The sequence below is a fragment of the Sinocyclocheilus grahami genome, unplaced genomic scaffold (assembly GCF_001515645.1).
Source record: "Sinocyclocheilus grahami isolate Dianchi unplaced genomic scaffold, SAMN03320097.WGS_v1.1 scaffold106.1, whole genome shotgun sequence".
Taxonomy (NCBI): Eukaryota; Metazoa; Chordata; class Actinopteri; order Cypriniformes; family Cyprinidae; genus Sinocyclocheilus; species Sinocyclocheilus grahami.
The window spans coordinates 3,202,390-3,218,264 of NW_015505285.1; the positions used below are offsets into that span (position 1 = coordinate 3,202,390).

A 15,875-nucleotide genomic window follows, 5' to 3' on the forward strand; every position below is an offset into this window, starting at 1 on the left:
GTCGTGATGTCGTTAAGCATCGCAGACGCGGAATCGGTTGTCGTCCGCTATGACACGCTACACGTGCTGAGACGATGAAATCTTGCGTCTCGATGCCCATTGTCATTTACGAATCCCCAGGACACCCTACATCAAGCAAATCATGGCAAAATCTGGCTAAAATCGTGTAGTCTGAACCGGGCATTAGGCAATGATGCAGAAATGGAGTAAAAACCTTGGCCCTGACCCATCCATGCCCTCCCTTCTTCTCTTTCCTGCTCCAAGAGAAAGAGGCTTTGTGGGACTCTGTGAAGTGGCAGAGCCGTTTATCTGCCCCAGAGCCAATAAAATCTGCCTAAACAAACTGCCCCAGCTAATGAAAGGGGCACAGTGAGGGGAAAGGGAAAAGGAAGAAGACAACAAAAAGAAAATGAGGGTCAATGTTGTGACTTGATCTGTATCATCCAATGCATGGTAGATATAACAGGTGCCTTTGAATTACCAGAAAACACTTTTTTTGGCCACTGTATTCAGAAAATTTAAATGAGTGATTAAATAACTTCCAGTTTTCCAGTTATTTAGTCTTTAACAAGTATCACAGACCTGTACAGCTACATATTTGTTCCTAAGTGCACATGTCTGTCTTTGCAGTGTTTATTTGTTTATGCATGCACATTGCAGGGAATAAGATTCATGCTGCGAGTACGTATGGAGTTTTTTTTCCTCAACCAATACAGTGTTTTGGTATTTCACACAACATCAATCATAGGAAGTTTGTGCATAATTAGAGAGGAACTGTATTTTCAGCATTTGTCTTCAGCATTCCATCTTCAGGATTGCACACTGAAGCTGCTGTTGCAATCGATATAACACTAAAGTGGACTCAAAACGTGACTTAATTATGAGTCGAAAGGCATCACTTGTTAGCTTGCAGTTCTCACACACCTTGTTGAACATCAGCTGCTATGCCTTTTTGTTCTTTTTGCTTTGATAACTAGACTGCGGCAATATGGGATTTTGAATGGTTTTCATATCTCTGTTCAAATCACAATAGCTTTTCAAAATAAAAAGGATTGCAGTCCTTTATGCAAGCAGCAATTGAACCACTTTAGGTGTTTTGTCATATCACGAACGATGCCCTTCTACCCTCCAACAATACAATTCTTAATGAAATTGAAAATAGAAATCCATACTATTGAACTTGGCTGAGCTTTTATATACACATATGTAAATGTATATGAGCACGCTTTTCAAACATCTCCATCTGATTGATGCAGTTATTTGCGGTGTCTACACTTGAGTTAATTCTATTGATTTGAGGCAGTATTGGCCATGCTGATTGACAAACTCTTGACTACAGATTCGGCAGATGTTCTCACTTCTTACATCTTCTGGAACATCTGGAGAAGTCTGGGCTATTTTTTACCCACCAAATGTGTGCTTGATGATAGATGCGACTGCTGATATTGAAACTAAACCAAGATACATGGGTCCTCTTCCTGATGTGTATATTTTTGCAACCAATTATTGTCTTGTTTTACTGTTAAAATATCTATGCATCCTTTTAAACAGGATATATTCACTTTGAGAAGTAGTTATTTCTAAAAAAAAAAAAATTGTGTATATATATATCTATCTATCTATCTATCTATCTATCTATCTATCTATCTTGAATTCAGTTCTTACACCATTGGAAAGAAAATGTTTAGCTTTTTATGCTATTTACATGAGAAAATAATGCCAATGGACTAACAAAAATAAACTTAATTCTCAAGATATATTCTCTGAAAACAAGTTTTAATATCTTAAGCAATTTTGCTTCACAAGTGGATTTGTTTTAACAGTGTTTAAATATTTTTTACTAAAAAGCCGGCAGAAATACTGATTTATAAAATTGTGTTTTTGCGGTGTTTGAGATGTGTGTGAATGTATCAGTATATAAATGTTGCTTTTCCCAGTTTCCCACAGGCTGAATAATTATTCACTGTATAGTGATCACTGCAGCCTATTAATTCTGATTTAGCTTCTTCCGCTTTTTTCCTCCTCCACACCCCCTCTTTATCTCTTTTTCATTCTATTTCAATTTCTCTCTTTTACCCTCTCGCCCTCTCTCTCTCTCTCTCTCTCTCTCTCTCTCTCTCTCTCCCTCTCCTCTGCCCCTGCAGAAGTCCTCTGATGCTGCTTTGCCCTCAGTATCATCCCCTTCTTCGCAAGCAGCTGAGAAAAGCAAACTGGAGGTACTGTAGCACTGTGCTTCTCTGTGCTGTGCTCTGTGCGGTTCACTGATCTTGGTGCTGTGCTGTGCATTCTCTAGGCTGCATCCCAATTAGCATACTTTCCATCCTAAATAGTATGCTAGTTTAGAATGATTCCATTTCAAATAATATTATGGTAAAAATATGCCAAACATGTCCAAATTGCATACTATTGCTGCTACATTTCCAGCCATAAAAACTAAATGTGAAATAAAAATAAATTTTTAAGACTTAATGCAGTCAAAATTGGGGTTATGTGGCCTTTAGTCCCTGTTTAGCTACTGTTTAGCTATAATCAGAAAAAAATATATATTGATATTGTATTTTAAATCTATTAGCAATAAAAAAAAAAGGTTAACCCCTTTAATATGCGCAATCAAGATGCAATTTTATGAGGTGGTAGTTTATCACAGTACTGCTGTACTGTCTTTATACATACACCAAATGCACTTTCACATCACTAACAAAGTAGTATGCAAATTGGGACAGACCTCTGTGTGTTGTTAATCAATCACTGAATCAATTTTCTATGATATAATGTGTTATGCAATCTCTGCACCGGCACAAATGTCCATGCATCTGAAGCTGGGTTCATGCTGGTTAGTGCTAGACAAGCGCATTTTAGCTGGTCAAGTTGGACAACTGGCATGTTTGGTCAAGTCTGGTGGGGGCAAACAACAACAATTATTATTATTAGTAGTAGTAGTATAAATTATATATAATCATTATATATAATTCTATATAAAAATTATAATATATAAAATAAAGTCATATATATACTTTTTTATTTCCTGCATAATCTATTTGTAAAATGAAGTGCGTAAAATGGATGTAATTGCACCAGTCAGAACTGTCTGACTATTGACAGTTTTGGCAACAGATTATTAAACCGCCTGTAAGAACGTTAATTTAAACCAAACAAAGGGCAAGGAGAGAGAACCTATAGAAGTCACACTGACGAGTTTACATTCATTGTTGAAAAGTGTTGTGGTTGTGTTTGAGTGTATGCGTGGAGTCTGTTGCCTCTGTGCTCTGCTGTGGAAAGGAATCGATAGCACAGCTCTGTCAGCATGCAGAGTGGAAATAGAATAATCAATCTTCCCATAAAGAGCTCCAAACGGCCAATCCACACCTGGGGTTATCCAGACCTGTTCTCCATTTGTTCCGTCTGCTGGTAATCATAGTGCCAGTCAGACACCCCACAACCACTGCAGAAAACACACTCTGATCCCTCACTCCCACACCTGAACCGGCCTCTCGCTCAGCGTTTTTGCAGTAGTAATTGATTCGCGCTGAGAGAAAAGGAGAACTGATTGCTCGATATCAAGGCCAATCCTTTATGATGCATTTGTTTGGCTTTGCCATAGTGATGGGAGTTTTAAATGGTGCACTTTGTTAAAGGGCACCTATCATGCCCATTTATACAAGATGTAATATTGGTCTTTGGTGTCCCCAGAATGTGTGTGTGAACTTTCAGCTCAAAATACCCCACACATCATTTAATATAACGTCTGGAAAATGTCATTTTTGAGGCGTGTCTAAAAGAGAGCTGTTTTAGTGTGTATCACTTGAAATGCAAATTAGCTGCATATTCCTGTCCTGTCTCCAGAATAGGGCGTAGCATCAGGCCCGTAGCCAGCTATGAGGTCACCGAGGTCTGAACCTCTGTACATTTTTCATGTTAAAATTTCTACATGCAGCTATATGTTGCCAGGTCCATCTATTATAAGCGTTTTTGTCTTTTCCACTTAATTTGACACTTTAAAGTTTATCAAGTGGGAAGTTGCAGTTTAGGGTCAACGATATCTTTATCTTATCTTATTTACAAAGATTTGAAATAATCGGTTTAATTTATTTATTTGTCGGTTTTTATAGCAATATCTGGCAACACGACATCGCCGGCACTTAAACTGACAGTAATCAAAAAAGCCCTTGGACAGGTTATTATTGTTGACAGGATAGCACTTTCGGTAAGACAAATGCAAAAAATATCATGATATTATCTGTCAGAAACATTATCAACACTGTCAAATACCTTTTTAACACTAATACACAGATATGTAGAACAAGTAGGTTACAGAATGAAATGCTAAAAACATTCATAAAAGCACTAGACAAAGTTAACATCTTTATAGCTATGATTATTAATGAAAACTATAACAGTAATATGTATTGTTGCATGATTAATGAACAACTGATAAAATTATCCACCCCGAACCTATAGTAAAATATTAACTATTTTTGATGCAATAAATATGGTATAATTGATCAATGTTCATCCCTCCAAAACAGAGAAAACATCTTTCACAAACATCTAAATCTCGGTCTCTTTTAAAGTGTTGGTGTATATAATGAGTTGTATTTGTAGGGGTTATTTTAGCACAATTCTTAACCCCAGACCTCACTAATTTTCAAACCCTGGCTACGGTGGCCATGCCTACTGCAATAAACAGCCGGTAGAAGCAACATGACTGATAGCGAGAGAACCAGAGTTCAGCCATACATATGGGAAGCTAAATGTACTGAAGGTGGGACAAAACAGTGCGACGTTACAGAGCTCGCGCCCTGTCATCGGCTTGAACTATATAAAATACACAAACTAATCTCACACTTAAAATACTTTGATAATGTACGCACTTGGGATGGGCATTCCAAGCAAAAATAAAATTTGAAAATTGCAGGGTATTATTCGATTATTATTCGAAAATCGCACCCCTCCTCCACAAGCATGCACATACACCCACAAACTGAGAGAAAGGAAGAGAGACGGGATTCACACTTTCAATCTGTATGATAAACTGTTTAATTCAGAAGATAGGCTACCTTAACTCAAGCCATAAAATGATTATAACGTGCTGAAACCTATTAATATTATAAACACAACCGAATGATGGCACTTATTAACATAACAGTCCGTCGATTAGCATAAATCAACTGCTCATAAGGCTAGGACATTTCCATTTTAAAAATGGAATCCCTAAAGGGAACAGATACGAGATGGGAGGAAAAACATACTTCAGTATCTTCTGTCGCAATTATATCGTTGGGTAATTACACTGTATATAAACTGCGGGCATCAGGGAGCCGTTAATAATATGCAGGGCATTGAAATCGCTTCATCCTATCGGTCATCTCTCCTTACTCTGTTTATGTGGTAAGTGAAATGTTATGTACTGTAATGTAACAGGCTACCATTAGCAAGCGGCTAACCATGTCCCTTTAGTGGCTTCGTAGAACGTGTTATTTGTTTTCCGCGCCTTTCTGAATATGGATTCAGCCATACCTCAAACCCAGTCGGGGGTGTTTGTGGTCCACACAGAGCTCTTATTTGACATCGTCCCAAGTTACTGTAAACGTTATATGCTACTCAAGTCTTTTTTTATGCCACGCCAGTCTACAGTGTGCGCGTGAGACAATGTGTTCTTCTGTTGTCTTTGACAGCTTTTAGGTGTGTTATTGGCAGCGTCACCCACTGCTTAAATGAACTCGTCACCACCGCATCAGCACGGAAATTTTTTAAGACAATAATCGCACAACCTATTCGATATTCTGTAATTAAATCAAATCAAGATAATTTTCGAAAATCATGACCCATCCCTAGTACGCACTCAAAAACGGTTACATGACATGACATTTACAAAGCAGTCTGGATTGAAATGATTTGTGCAGACATAAACGTATTTAGGTAGATTTTGAGGTGCATTACCTTGAAAAATAGAAGTAATCCACTGCGTCTTCAGTGGCTCAGATATTGGGAGAAAATGCAGACTCTATGTTCAGTCTTATATCCAAACACAGAACACCAGGATTGCTTACGAGACATTGTTGACGTTACAGCTGCTCGAGAGCGGAGAAAATGGAGGACAGCGTACAACTGCTGAGGGTGGAAACTATGATAATGCAGAGCTGTCATTCAACCGCCGTGGCCCGGCCCTATGCAGTGTGACGTGTCACTGCTTAGAAAATCAAAACGGCAGGCCTAGTGAGACTGATTTGGTTTAATGGAGATTAAAAAATAAGGAGTGTGGGTGGATTTTTATTATTGTTGGGTGGTTGTGTTCACACACTGCCAACACACATTTATGTCCAAATACCATGTAAAAGTGGATTTTGCATAATAGGTGCCCTTTAAAGGCCTTTGCAAAACTGTATATGGGTGTTTTTTCAACCATAGGCATGTTATATATTACCCCCTTAATCTAAAAAAAAAAAAAACATATATATATATATATATTAGGGCTGTGAATCTTTGGGTAGACAGCGAATCGATTCGATTCACGATTCATAGGTTTTCGATTCGATTCAAGAACGGTTTTTGCAAATTCAGAATGATTCGATTCGATTCACAATTAGATTCGATTCGATTAACAATTTGATTCTGGATTCTTTAAGTGCATTCACAGGATTATTTAAATGCTTCCCCTAAATTCTTTAAATGCTTAGTCAGGGGGCAAATTACACAGCAGCCTTTATGGTTACAGAACCATAGGTTAGAGAGAAAAAACCCCAAAACAAAACACTTTTGTCCATTGTTAGATGCTAGTTTAATGATGCTATGGCATGACATGGCAGATGTAGAAATTTATGTAAGCCAATATTTTAAAAAAGAGCTTTAAAAGTATTATGTATAGGCTAACATTTTGTCACACCAGGGGCGTAGCCATCATTTCAGAAGTGACAGAAATGTCAAATACAATAATTTTATGTATTATTATTATTATTTACAAGGAATTATTTTCTTAACTCTTACTTTGAATTTGCTATAAGAAATCAAATACACCGCTGGACAATAATCAATCATTTGTAATCTATAATTTTTTTTCTAATGGCAATTTATTGTTGTTTTATACAGTACTACCGAATCGATTCGATTCACGATTCATAGGTTTTCGATTCGATTCAAGAACGGTTTTTGCAAATTCAGAATGATTCGATTCGATTCACAATTAGATTCGATTCGATTAACAATTTGATTCTGGATTCTTTAAGTGCATTCACAGGATTATTTAAATGCTTCCCCTAAATTCTTTAAATGCTTAGTCAGGGGGCAAATTACACAGCAGCCTTTATGGTTACAGAACCATAGGTTAGAGAGAAAAAACCCCAAAACAAAACACTTTTGTCCATTGTTAGATGCTAGTTTAATGATGCTATGGCATGACATGGCAGATGTAGAAATTTATGTAAGCCAATATTTTAAAAAAGAGCTTTAAAAGTATTATGTATAGGCTAACATTTTGTCACACCAGGGGCGTAGCCATCATTTCAGAAGTGACAGAAATGTCAAATACAATAATTTTATGTATTATTATTATTATTTACAAGGAATTATTTTCTTAACTCTTACTTTGAATTTGCTATAAGAAATCAAATACACCGCTGGACAATAATCAATCATTTGTAATCTATAATTTTTTTTCTAATGGCAATTTATTGTTGTTTTATACAGTACTACAAACAATAAATTTTCTGCACAGAATAAGGTAGAAAATATACTTTATAGTTTCGGTACTGTAGTAAATATGTCAATTAGCACTGCATCATTTATAAATTTTATTTATTTATTGTGTTTGTCTTAACGTTTCATCAGTTCATTCTGCTTTTTATTCAGATTAGCTGCAGATATAGCCTGGCACGTCTTATGTTCTATGAGCGCAAGATCACTTCTCTTTCAGTGCTCTTCTTTATCTCATTTTCATAAAATAAAAGGCTATAGTATTTAACTTTTCCTCTCCATCGGCAAATGATGATTCTGAAAGAAAACGCGCCCGATGTCTGTTTGCTATAGCAACAAATGCTATATGCATCCTGTTATCAGATAAACCTCGTGCTCTTATTCTTATGCCTCAATCCTGTGACAGTCACAGGCGGTAAATAGTGGAGCACGTGAAGAGATGAGAGGCACGAACACTGTTCAAGGTCTCCATTCATTTGTGCTTGTAGTAATTTAATGTGTATATATTTTGAAAGCATTGAATTGCTATAGAAAATAAATTCTTAGCGTTTTTAATCAATTACTGCCCGAAATAGACGATTCACGATTCAAAAATCCATGTTTCAAGATCGATGCATTGCATCGTCAGGGTTTGTAATCGATGCTGTGTGTATTTATATTGATATTTTAATTTTAATTTTATTTTTTTATAGCTGTCCTCAGTTATGTTAGTTGGGTTCCAAGGACAAAATGGTGTCAGTGAAAAGCTGAAATATGAGATGAAAAGATGAAATATGAAACATTATCTCTGAAGAAAGCAAAACATTTTCATAAAATATATTATATATATATCAATATATTTATGATAGATAAAATGCTAACTTTGAAATTATCAGTAGCAAGATAAAAATATTCTTCTATTTAATTTTACATTTTTAACATAAAATTTTCACCACTGTAATTTCAACTACAAGAATTGTATTAAAAACAGTACATATTTAGAGATGTGGTGAAATTGACTGTTAAAAATATTAATGTCAAAATGCCCATAGTTGAAGAAACCTATATGTAGTGCGTTTTTGTGTGTGTGTGTGTGTGTGTGTGTGTGTGTGTGTTTTAAGCTGTGGTAGCCATATTTAAGCTGTCAAAGTACTGGCCTCAAGGCAAAACTGCAAGCCTTGTGCCCTAAAGACACCTCAGATTTGTAGCTGACTCAACATTTTTTTTTCTTCTTCAATTTCTTGTGTGTGTGCAAACTCTTAAATGTGTTTTCCTGATTCTGACACAGAAGGAGAGAGAGAAGAAAAAGGAGGAGAAGAAGAGGGAAAAAGACACAGATAAAGGGAACAAGCCAGCAGTTTATGAGAAGGTAATTGACCTCATTACTGACCAAATAGATTGGAGACATTACCCTTTTTAATTAGTGCTGTTTATGGATCAATTGAAGACATTCTGTTTGGAGAACTTCAGGTGCTTGTTGCTGGACCATAAGAAATATTCTTTACAAATATTTTTGCTGTATTTTTCTTTCAAGTTCTTGAACTTCTCGTGTTTTTAACAAATCTGAGATTTCGAGAATCACATAAGCCAGACAGTGTTCAGTGACCATAAGGAAGATCACCGTCCTGTCTCTCCTGTGAAATCAAATACCCTGAGCACTGGAGTTTAATTTGTCTTGCATATTCATACATCTCTTTGCAGAAAATTAGAATCTCTAAGTTCGTTTTAATTAAAAACCTCACGGGAGATTGTGTATTGATGGTGGACCGAATGTCAGATAGTTGAGAAACTTTATGCAAATAAGGATGATACAGACATGTTTCTGGTGGATTCTGTGCTGAAATCACATTAACACGTTACTATCATTACTATTATATAATTCAGATTTCAAATTCATTTAGCACATTTTCATTGTGGCTAGAATGTGGTCAGTTTGTTTCACTGATACTGTAGGACTGGGATTTTCAGATTATTATAGTGTCATTCTGCTTTCAAAATAGATGAGATTAATCCTGATTTTATTCTGTTGACAGATTTTAACATTTAGAAGTAAACATCTGCATATAGTTTTGAGTTTATTTTTTGAGATTGGACAGGTTAGTTGCATGTTTTTGAAAGAAGATTCCTATGCTTACTAAACTTACTTTATTTGATCAAAATGCAGTAAAAACGGTAATAATGTGAAAAGTTAACTTATTTAAAATAACTGTTTTCTCTTTTAATATATTTTCAAATATAAATTATTGCTTTGATGTCAAAGCTGCTCAAGGATCATAATGTTGAAAATGTAAATATTAATATATATTACTTTTTTATTAATATATAACACTTAATACTAATATTTTTGTGAAAACTTTGTTGTAGCATTTTTTCAGGATTCTTTAAATGTAAACTTCAAAAGAACTGCATTTATTTGAAATATTTGTTTTAAAGTCTTTACTGTCACGTGTAAAAACAATCTTTCTTTCTTTTGACAAATCTATGTAGATTTTCTAATTTGAATTTATTTCGTACTGAATACCACAACGATTTTAGAATAACAATCAAAACGTGTATTAGATTAACACCATACAGAAATAAAGTTTGCATTATTTCAACTAATCTAGCGCATATATACGATGACTTTATTGAGCGTGTATTAAACGCAATGATAGTCCGCACGGAAACAGCCACACTGCTGTTCATTTTACCGACAAACCCCCAGAGCATCTGATCTCTAGCGCTTTGAGCGGTATCGAGCAGGGTTCTTCCACGCCAGTGGACACTTGGGGTAACAGATATTACAGGCTTGACTTCATGTCTCTGTACTGCAGAGATGTTGAACAAACACTTAGATGTGCTCAATTAGCCACAGCAGCAATAATTTAAATTTTGCGTCTAGTCGACATTGCACATTCACAACTCTGCAGCACAAGAAAAAAAGCCCTGAACAGGCATCTTACATTTGTACTTGTGTAACAATCCGCTCACTTCAGGCACCTTGCTTTCCTTCAGGCTACACTTCATAACCACACACAGTCACACACACCTTCCCCTCCCCTGAAGCACAGTTTAGGGTCATCTGGGATCATAACGCAGAAAACAAATGCCAAAAAAAGGCATTCAAAATTGCTGTGTGTCTTGTGTGAGAGAAAAGAGTGTGTTGCATGTGGGAATGTGTATTATTGTAATCTAGCTGTCAGAGAGCACAATGGAGATATTTGATTGACAGGCGAGAGGATGAGGATGGGTGGCCCTGAGTGAGAGTGGAGAAGGAGTCACAGAGAGGGCACAGTGCTGCATTTTTTTCTTCAGTGGTGTCTCACATTTTCTGTTGTTCTTTTACTCTCTGCATAGCTTCTTATTCTTCATGCTCTGTTGTCCTGCACAAGTGGTTCTCAACTAGCTTTGCTTCAGGATTTTACATTGGGCATACACTGGCAACCCACTAGCATATAAAATAGAAAACTGCAAAACTAGTTGATAGGTTGCCTGAATGATTAGTTAACTGGTTGTCTTAAATATGCTGGTTTGCAGCATAGTATGGTGTGCAGCAAGGTTCCGTATGTGTACCTTTCATTTTCTCCATGAAGGAATTGAATTAATGGTAACTTATAAACCTTTAAAATCAAAGCTATTGTGAGCTTACAAGGTTGTTAATTGATGCTTTTTTTAAGCCATCAGCATGCATTATTTCTAGGGCTGCACGATAAATCGCATGCAATTGTCATGCGCATCTCGTCAGTAAAGCCGGTTTTAGTAGTAAATCTCCATCACATGCGTTCAGACGGAGCGGCATTTACTACACAGAGCTGTAGTTCACTGACAAGCTACGCTATATCGTGTTCATAATCACAGATGAATTGCCTGCGTTAATGAACGCGATATTGCGTAGCTTGTCAGTGAACTACAGTGAATTAATAATAATCAGAAACTAGGGATGCACGATATTGGATTTTGCCGATAATTTTCAACTCATTTTGGCCAATAGCCGATACCGATACGTATATATAATTATTTTTAATTTTGGTTAGTTTTTAATAAGAACATATTTGTTAGAATTAAATAAACAATAATAAAGTTCTTTTGTAATGACAGTAAATTTAAGATTTGAAAATAACTATAAATAAAATATATAGGAATTATTAATTAATTAATTATTATTAGCTTCTGACCTTTCAATCAAAACATACTCATGATTTACTGTTTACTCCATCACACACTGAACGCATCATTCTGTAAGTGCATTCTCAGTTTAAATGCAGCAATCCAAAGCAATGAATCCAATCACCATTCAGGCAAAACTTTGCTTCAAGAATGAGCCACAATGCTGACGTGATCTAATCGCTAGCACACCCTGAGCACATGTGAGTTAATGTATTCCTCTTATCGGCAATACATTTAGGCATAATTTATCATATCGGGCCGATGGCGATATTTACATTAAAGCCATTATCGGCCGTTTCCGATATTGGTCCGATAATATCGTGCATCCCTAGAATAAACAATTCTTTCATCAAGTAACATAGTTTATTACATTAACTGTAGGCTGTTTGTTTGCCAAAAAACTTATTGCCACTCTGCACATTAATAAGCAGAAGTGTGTTTTTCCCATCAGTCTAACACACAGAACAAAAATTAGGCAGTGTATTGTATTGTTATTAGCCGAATTACAGAGACCGATAAACTACACCAAAATACTGAAGAGTTTGGTTAGATGCACAGCCTTTAAAGTCAGCTATGGATATGGCAAACATTTTCTCTTCCTTTTTTTAAAAGTTGTTTATTTTGCTATCCTGTCTATGTTCCATTACATGATTAGTTGCATTTACCTTTAACATTACACCTTCCCTGCTTTCAAAACAAGCTGCAACTTGTTTTTGGCTCACATACCAATAGTCCACTATCCCATGCTCTTGACATTTCTGTCTCAACTATGTGTGATTGTACAGTATGTAGTTTGAATTGTTGGTCACAGTGGAGAAGATTAAAAAAATGCAGTGGCCTTTGAAAGTCCAGCTGCAATCTCTGTTTTCTGCTCCACTGAGTCAAGAATATTCACGGTCTTTGTAACTCCAGAAAGACGACTAAGCTTTAAGGGAGGCAGAGTTAGCACTGCATGGGCACCTTCTGTTCTAGTGCAGTCTCGCGCCGTTCCCGTAGAGACTGGGATGAGATGAAGGGATAAGAATGAAAAATTAAGGAATGGAGGGAGAGATCCTAACAGGGCAGTTCAGCACCTTTATGCCTTTGGGGCTGGTGCCTGTGGCCATACGTGACAGATCATGTGTGCACATCCACACACACAAAACCAGCGCACTGATGTAGAACAAACCGCATTCAGTTGGCTGTAGAAGATAGTCCATCTGTATGCTGTAACAAACCAATATGAACAGTTTGGTTTAAAACTGAGGTACCAAAGGCTCATGCTGCATCAATACCGATACCTTAGGCCTGAGGTTTTCTAATGCCCCAACCCCACAAATCTCATCAAATGTATGTAGTTTATTTTATTTGTCATTGTTCTAAAGCGAAATAAGTTACTAACAAGTTGTACATTTTTAACACTTAAATAAGTTATGTATGTGTATATATATATATATATATATATATATACACACAGTATCTCACAGAAGTGAGTACACCACTCAAATTTTTGTAAATATTTTATTATATATTTTCATGTGACAACACTGAAGAAATGACACTTTGCTAAAATGTAGTTGTACAAAAGTAGTAAGTGTACAGCTTGTATAACAGTGTAAATTTGCTGTCCCCTCAAAATAACTCAACACACAGCCACAAAAGTGAGTACACCCCTAAGTGAAAATGTCCAAATTGGGCCCAAAGTGTCAATATTTTGTGCGCCCACCATTATTTTCCAGCACTGCCTTAACCCTCTTGGGCATGGAGTTCACCAGAGCTTCACAGGTTCCCACTGGAGTCCTCTTCCATTCCTCCATGACGACATCACAGAGCTGGTGGATGTTAGAGACCTTGAGATGCTCAATAGGGTTTTAATTTATTGAGATGCACCTGTATGTATGTATGCGTGTATATATATATATATATATAATACACACATTTAAGTGTTAATGAAAGTAATATTTTTCTCACACAGTTTCATTCTGCTGTAAAGATCCATCAGAAACCATGAGATTTAATCAGTTTTATTTTGACAGCAATATATTTTAACAGTAAAAAATATTAAATGTACATTTTATGAAAAAAAAAAAGTATTTGTTTGACTTTTTTTGTTATTGTACTAAAGCCAAAATAAGCTCCTAACCAGACAGTATAAGTTAACACTTAAATAATTTTTTTCATTTTATATGTATGTATTTACAAATTATTATATTTACAATTCATTAAATAAATTGTACGTTATAAAACTCTGCATATTTTTTTAATAAAATATAAATAAAAGCCTTTTTTAATTGAGCAAATTAAATGTTTTTTTAACCTTTGCGTGTCTGGTGGAAACCTGTTTGAAAACCTTTTTGAAAATCTATAAATTTGATACCGCTAGTGCCGCAGAAATGACACACTGCACCTTTAAAAGTAAGACGAGTCTGCCTGCCCTGATTTTTCTCTTTTCTTGTGTTGAGTGCAAACATCATTCCACGGCTAGCTATCAATCCTTAATTTGGTAATCTCTGAATGGCTGAATGAGATGCCATACGCATCTCTTAAAGCACTCCTGCGGGGAACGGGGGTGCCTGCCTTGTGGCATCTGATGCATATTTTCCCCCTCGACAACCTTCATTTGTCTGTCGTTGTGAGTTAATCTCCATACATATTTCCTTTACCATCAAAGGCGCTTGCTGGCTTATGTTAAAATCAGCCAAGCGAGGACTTTACAATGATATCCATAGCCTCTTCTGAACCTCCACGACAGTGTGAGAGTGTGAGAGAGAGAGACTGTGTTGCTTCTGTCATGCTCCAGCATGACCTCTGCTGATCCAAAGTCTGTAAGTCGCATGTTGAGATCGCCAGAGCTGTGTGTGTGTTTTAGGAAAGGAAAAGCCAGAGTGAAAGAGACCAGCACTGACCTCAGGTCAATGTGTAGGCTGATTAAAATGGCAGTGTAACTTTGTGACAAAACGGTGGGATTTATAGTGATTCTGCCACATATAACAGCCTTCAGACAACATCCTGTCCATGTGTAAGAAAGGTGAACATCTTTTGCTGTGTATGATGGTTTGTTTAGCAGCATAAAATCATTCAGAGAGGTTTGTGTGTTTGCCAGGCTGAGATGATGTAGAACGAAGTAAATTCAGCTCCATCTGTCTGCTGTAGGATTGGATTGATACCAATACTTTGGTACAATACCAGTCGTTAGTATCTCAGTATTGATGGCAACAGATGAACAGCCTTGGTCGATTGATTGAATGATTTCAATAGAATTAATAATTTTGCGTTAATTTGCTATCAGTCTCCGTGTTTGTAAAATTCACTTTCCTTTTTTTTTTTTAAGAGAGAATTTTTTTTTGCCATGGTATTGTACAATTAGCAAATCTTATTGTAAATATGTCGAATTGAATTGATCAAAAGTGACAGTAAAGACTTTTAGATTGTTACAAAATGTTTATTTATATTTCAAATAAATGCTTTTTTTTAACTTTCTATTTATAAAAGAATCCCGAAAACAATGTAGCACAGTTACCACAAAAATATCTGTTTTCAAATGTTTCTTAAGCCCCAAATCAGCATATTAGAATGATTTCTGAAGGATCATGTGCCACTTAAAACTAGAGTATTGACTGCTGAAATTTCAGCTTAGCCATCAAAAAAAAAAAAAAAACTTTTTAAAATATATTCAAAACATTCTTGAAAAATTTTAATATTTACCAATATTTTATTTTTTTATATTAAATATATTTATATATAATATAAATTATATGAATATAAATATACATGTCAATATTTTCAAAATGTATACTGTATGTGTGTGTGTCTTTATATATAAATAATAAATATACACCGTACGCACACATATATTTTGTAAACAAAAACTTTTTTTTGGGATGCGATTAATCACAATTAATCATTGCCCAGCACTAATATTTAAAGGGGTCATATGATGCGATTTAAATTTTTCCTTTCTCTTTGGAGTGTTACAAGCTCTTGGTGCATAAAGAAGATCTGTAAAGTTGCAAAGACTAAAGTCTCAAATCCAAAGAGATATTCTTTATAAAAGTTAAGAGTCAGCCACGCCTACCTAAAAC

General features: G+C 35.8%; 1 protein-coding gene across 6 annotated transcripts in view; it reads left to right on the plus strand.

Annotated features, from left to right (window-relative positions):
• The window catches only part of LOC107588664 (stromal membrane-associated protein 1-like), a 115,007-nt gene that overhangs the window by 44,660 nt on the left and 54,472 nt on the right, over window positions 1-15,875 (plus strand). Inside the window, exons 5-6 of one of the 6 annotated variants that reach the window (XM_016276861.1) lie at window positions 2,145-2,216; window positions 8,957-9,037. The exons of 1 other annotated variant lie outside the window; for it this stretch is intronic. In XM_016276861.1, coding sequence (XP_016132347.1) covers window positions 2,145-2,216; window positions 8,957-9,037 — 153 coding nt within the window. The remainder of the gene's footprint in view (window positions 1-2,144; window positions 2,217-8,956; window positions 9,038-15,875) is intronic. 4 more of the 6 variants (XM_016276862.1, XM_016276865.1, XM_016276863.1 and 1 more) reach the window with 4 other exon arrangements.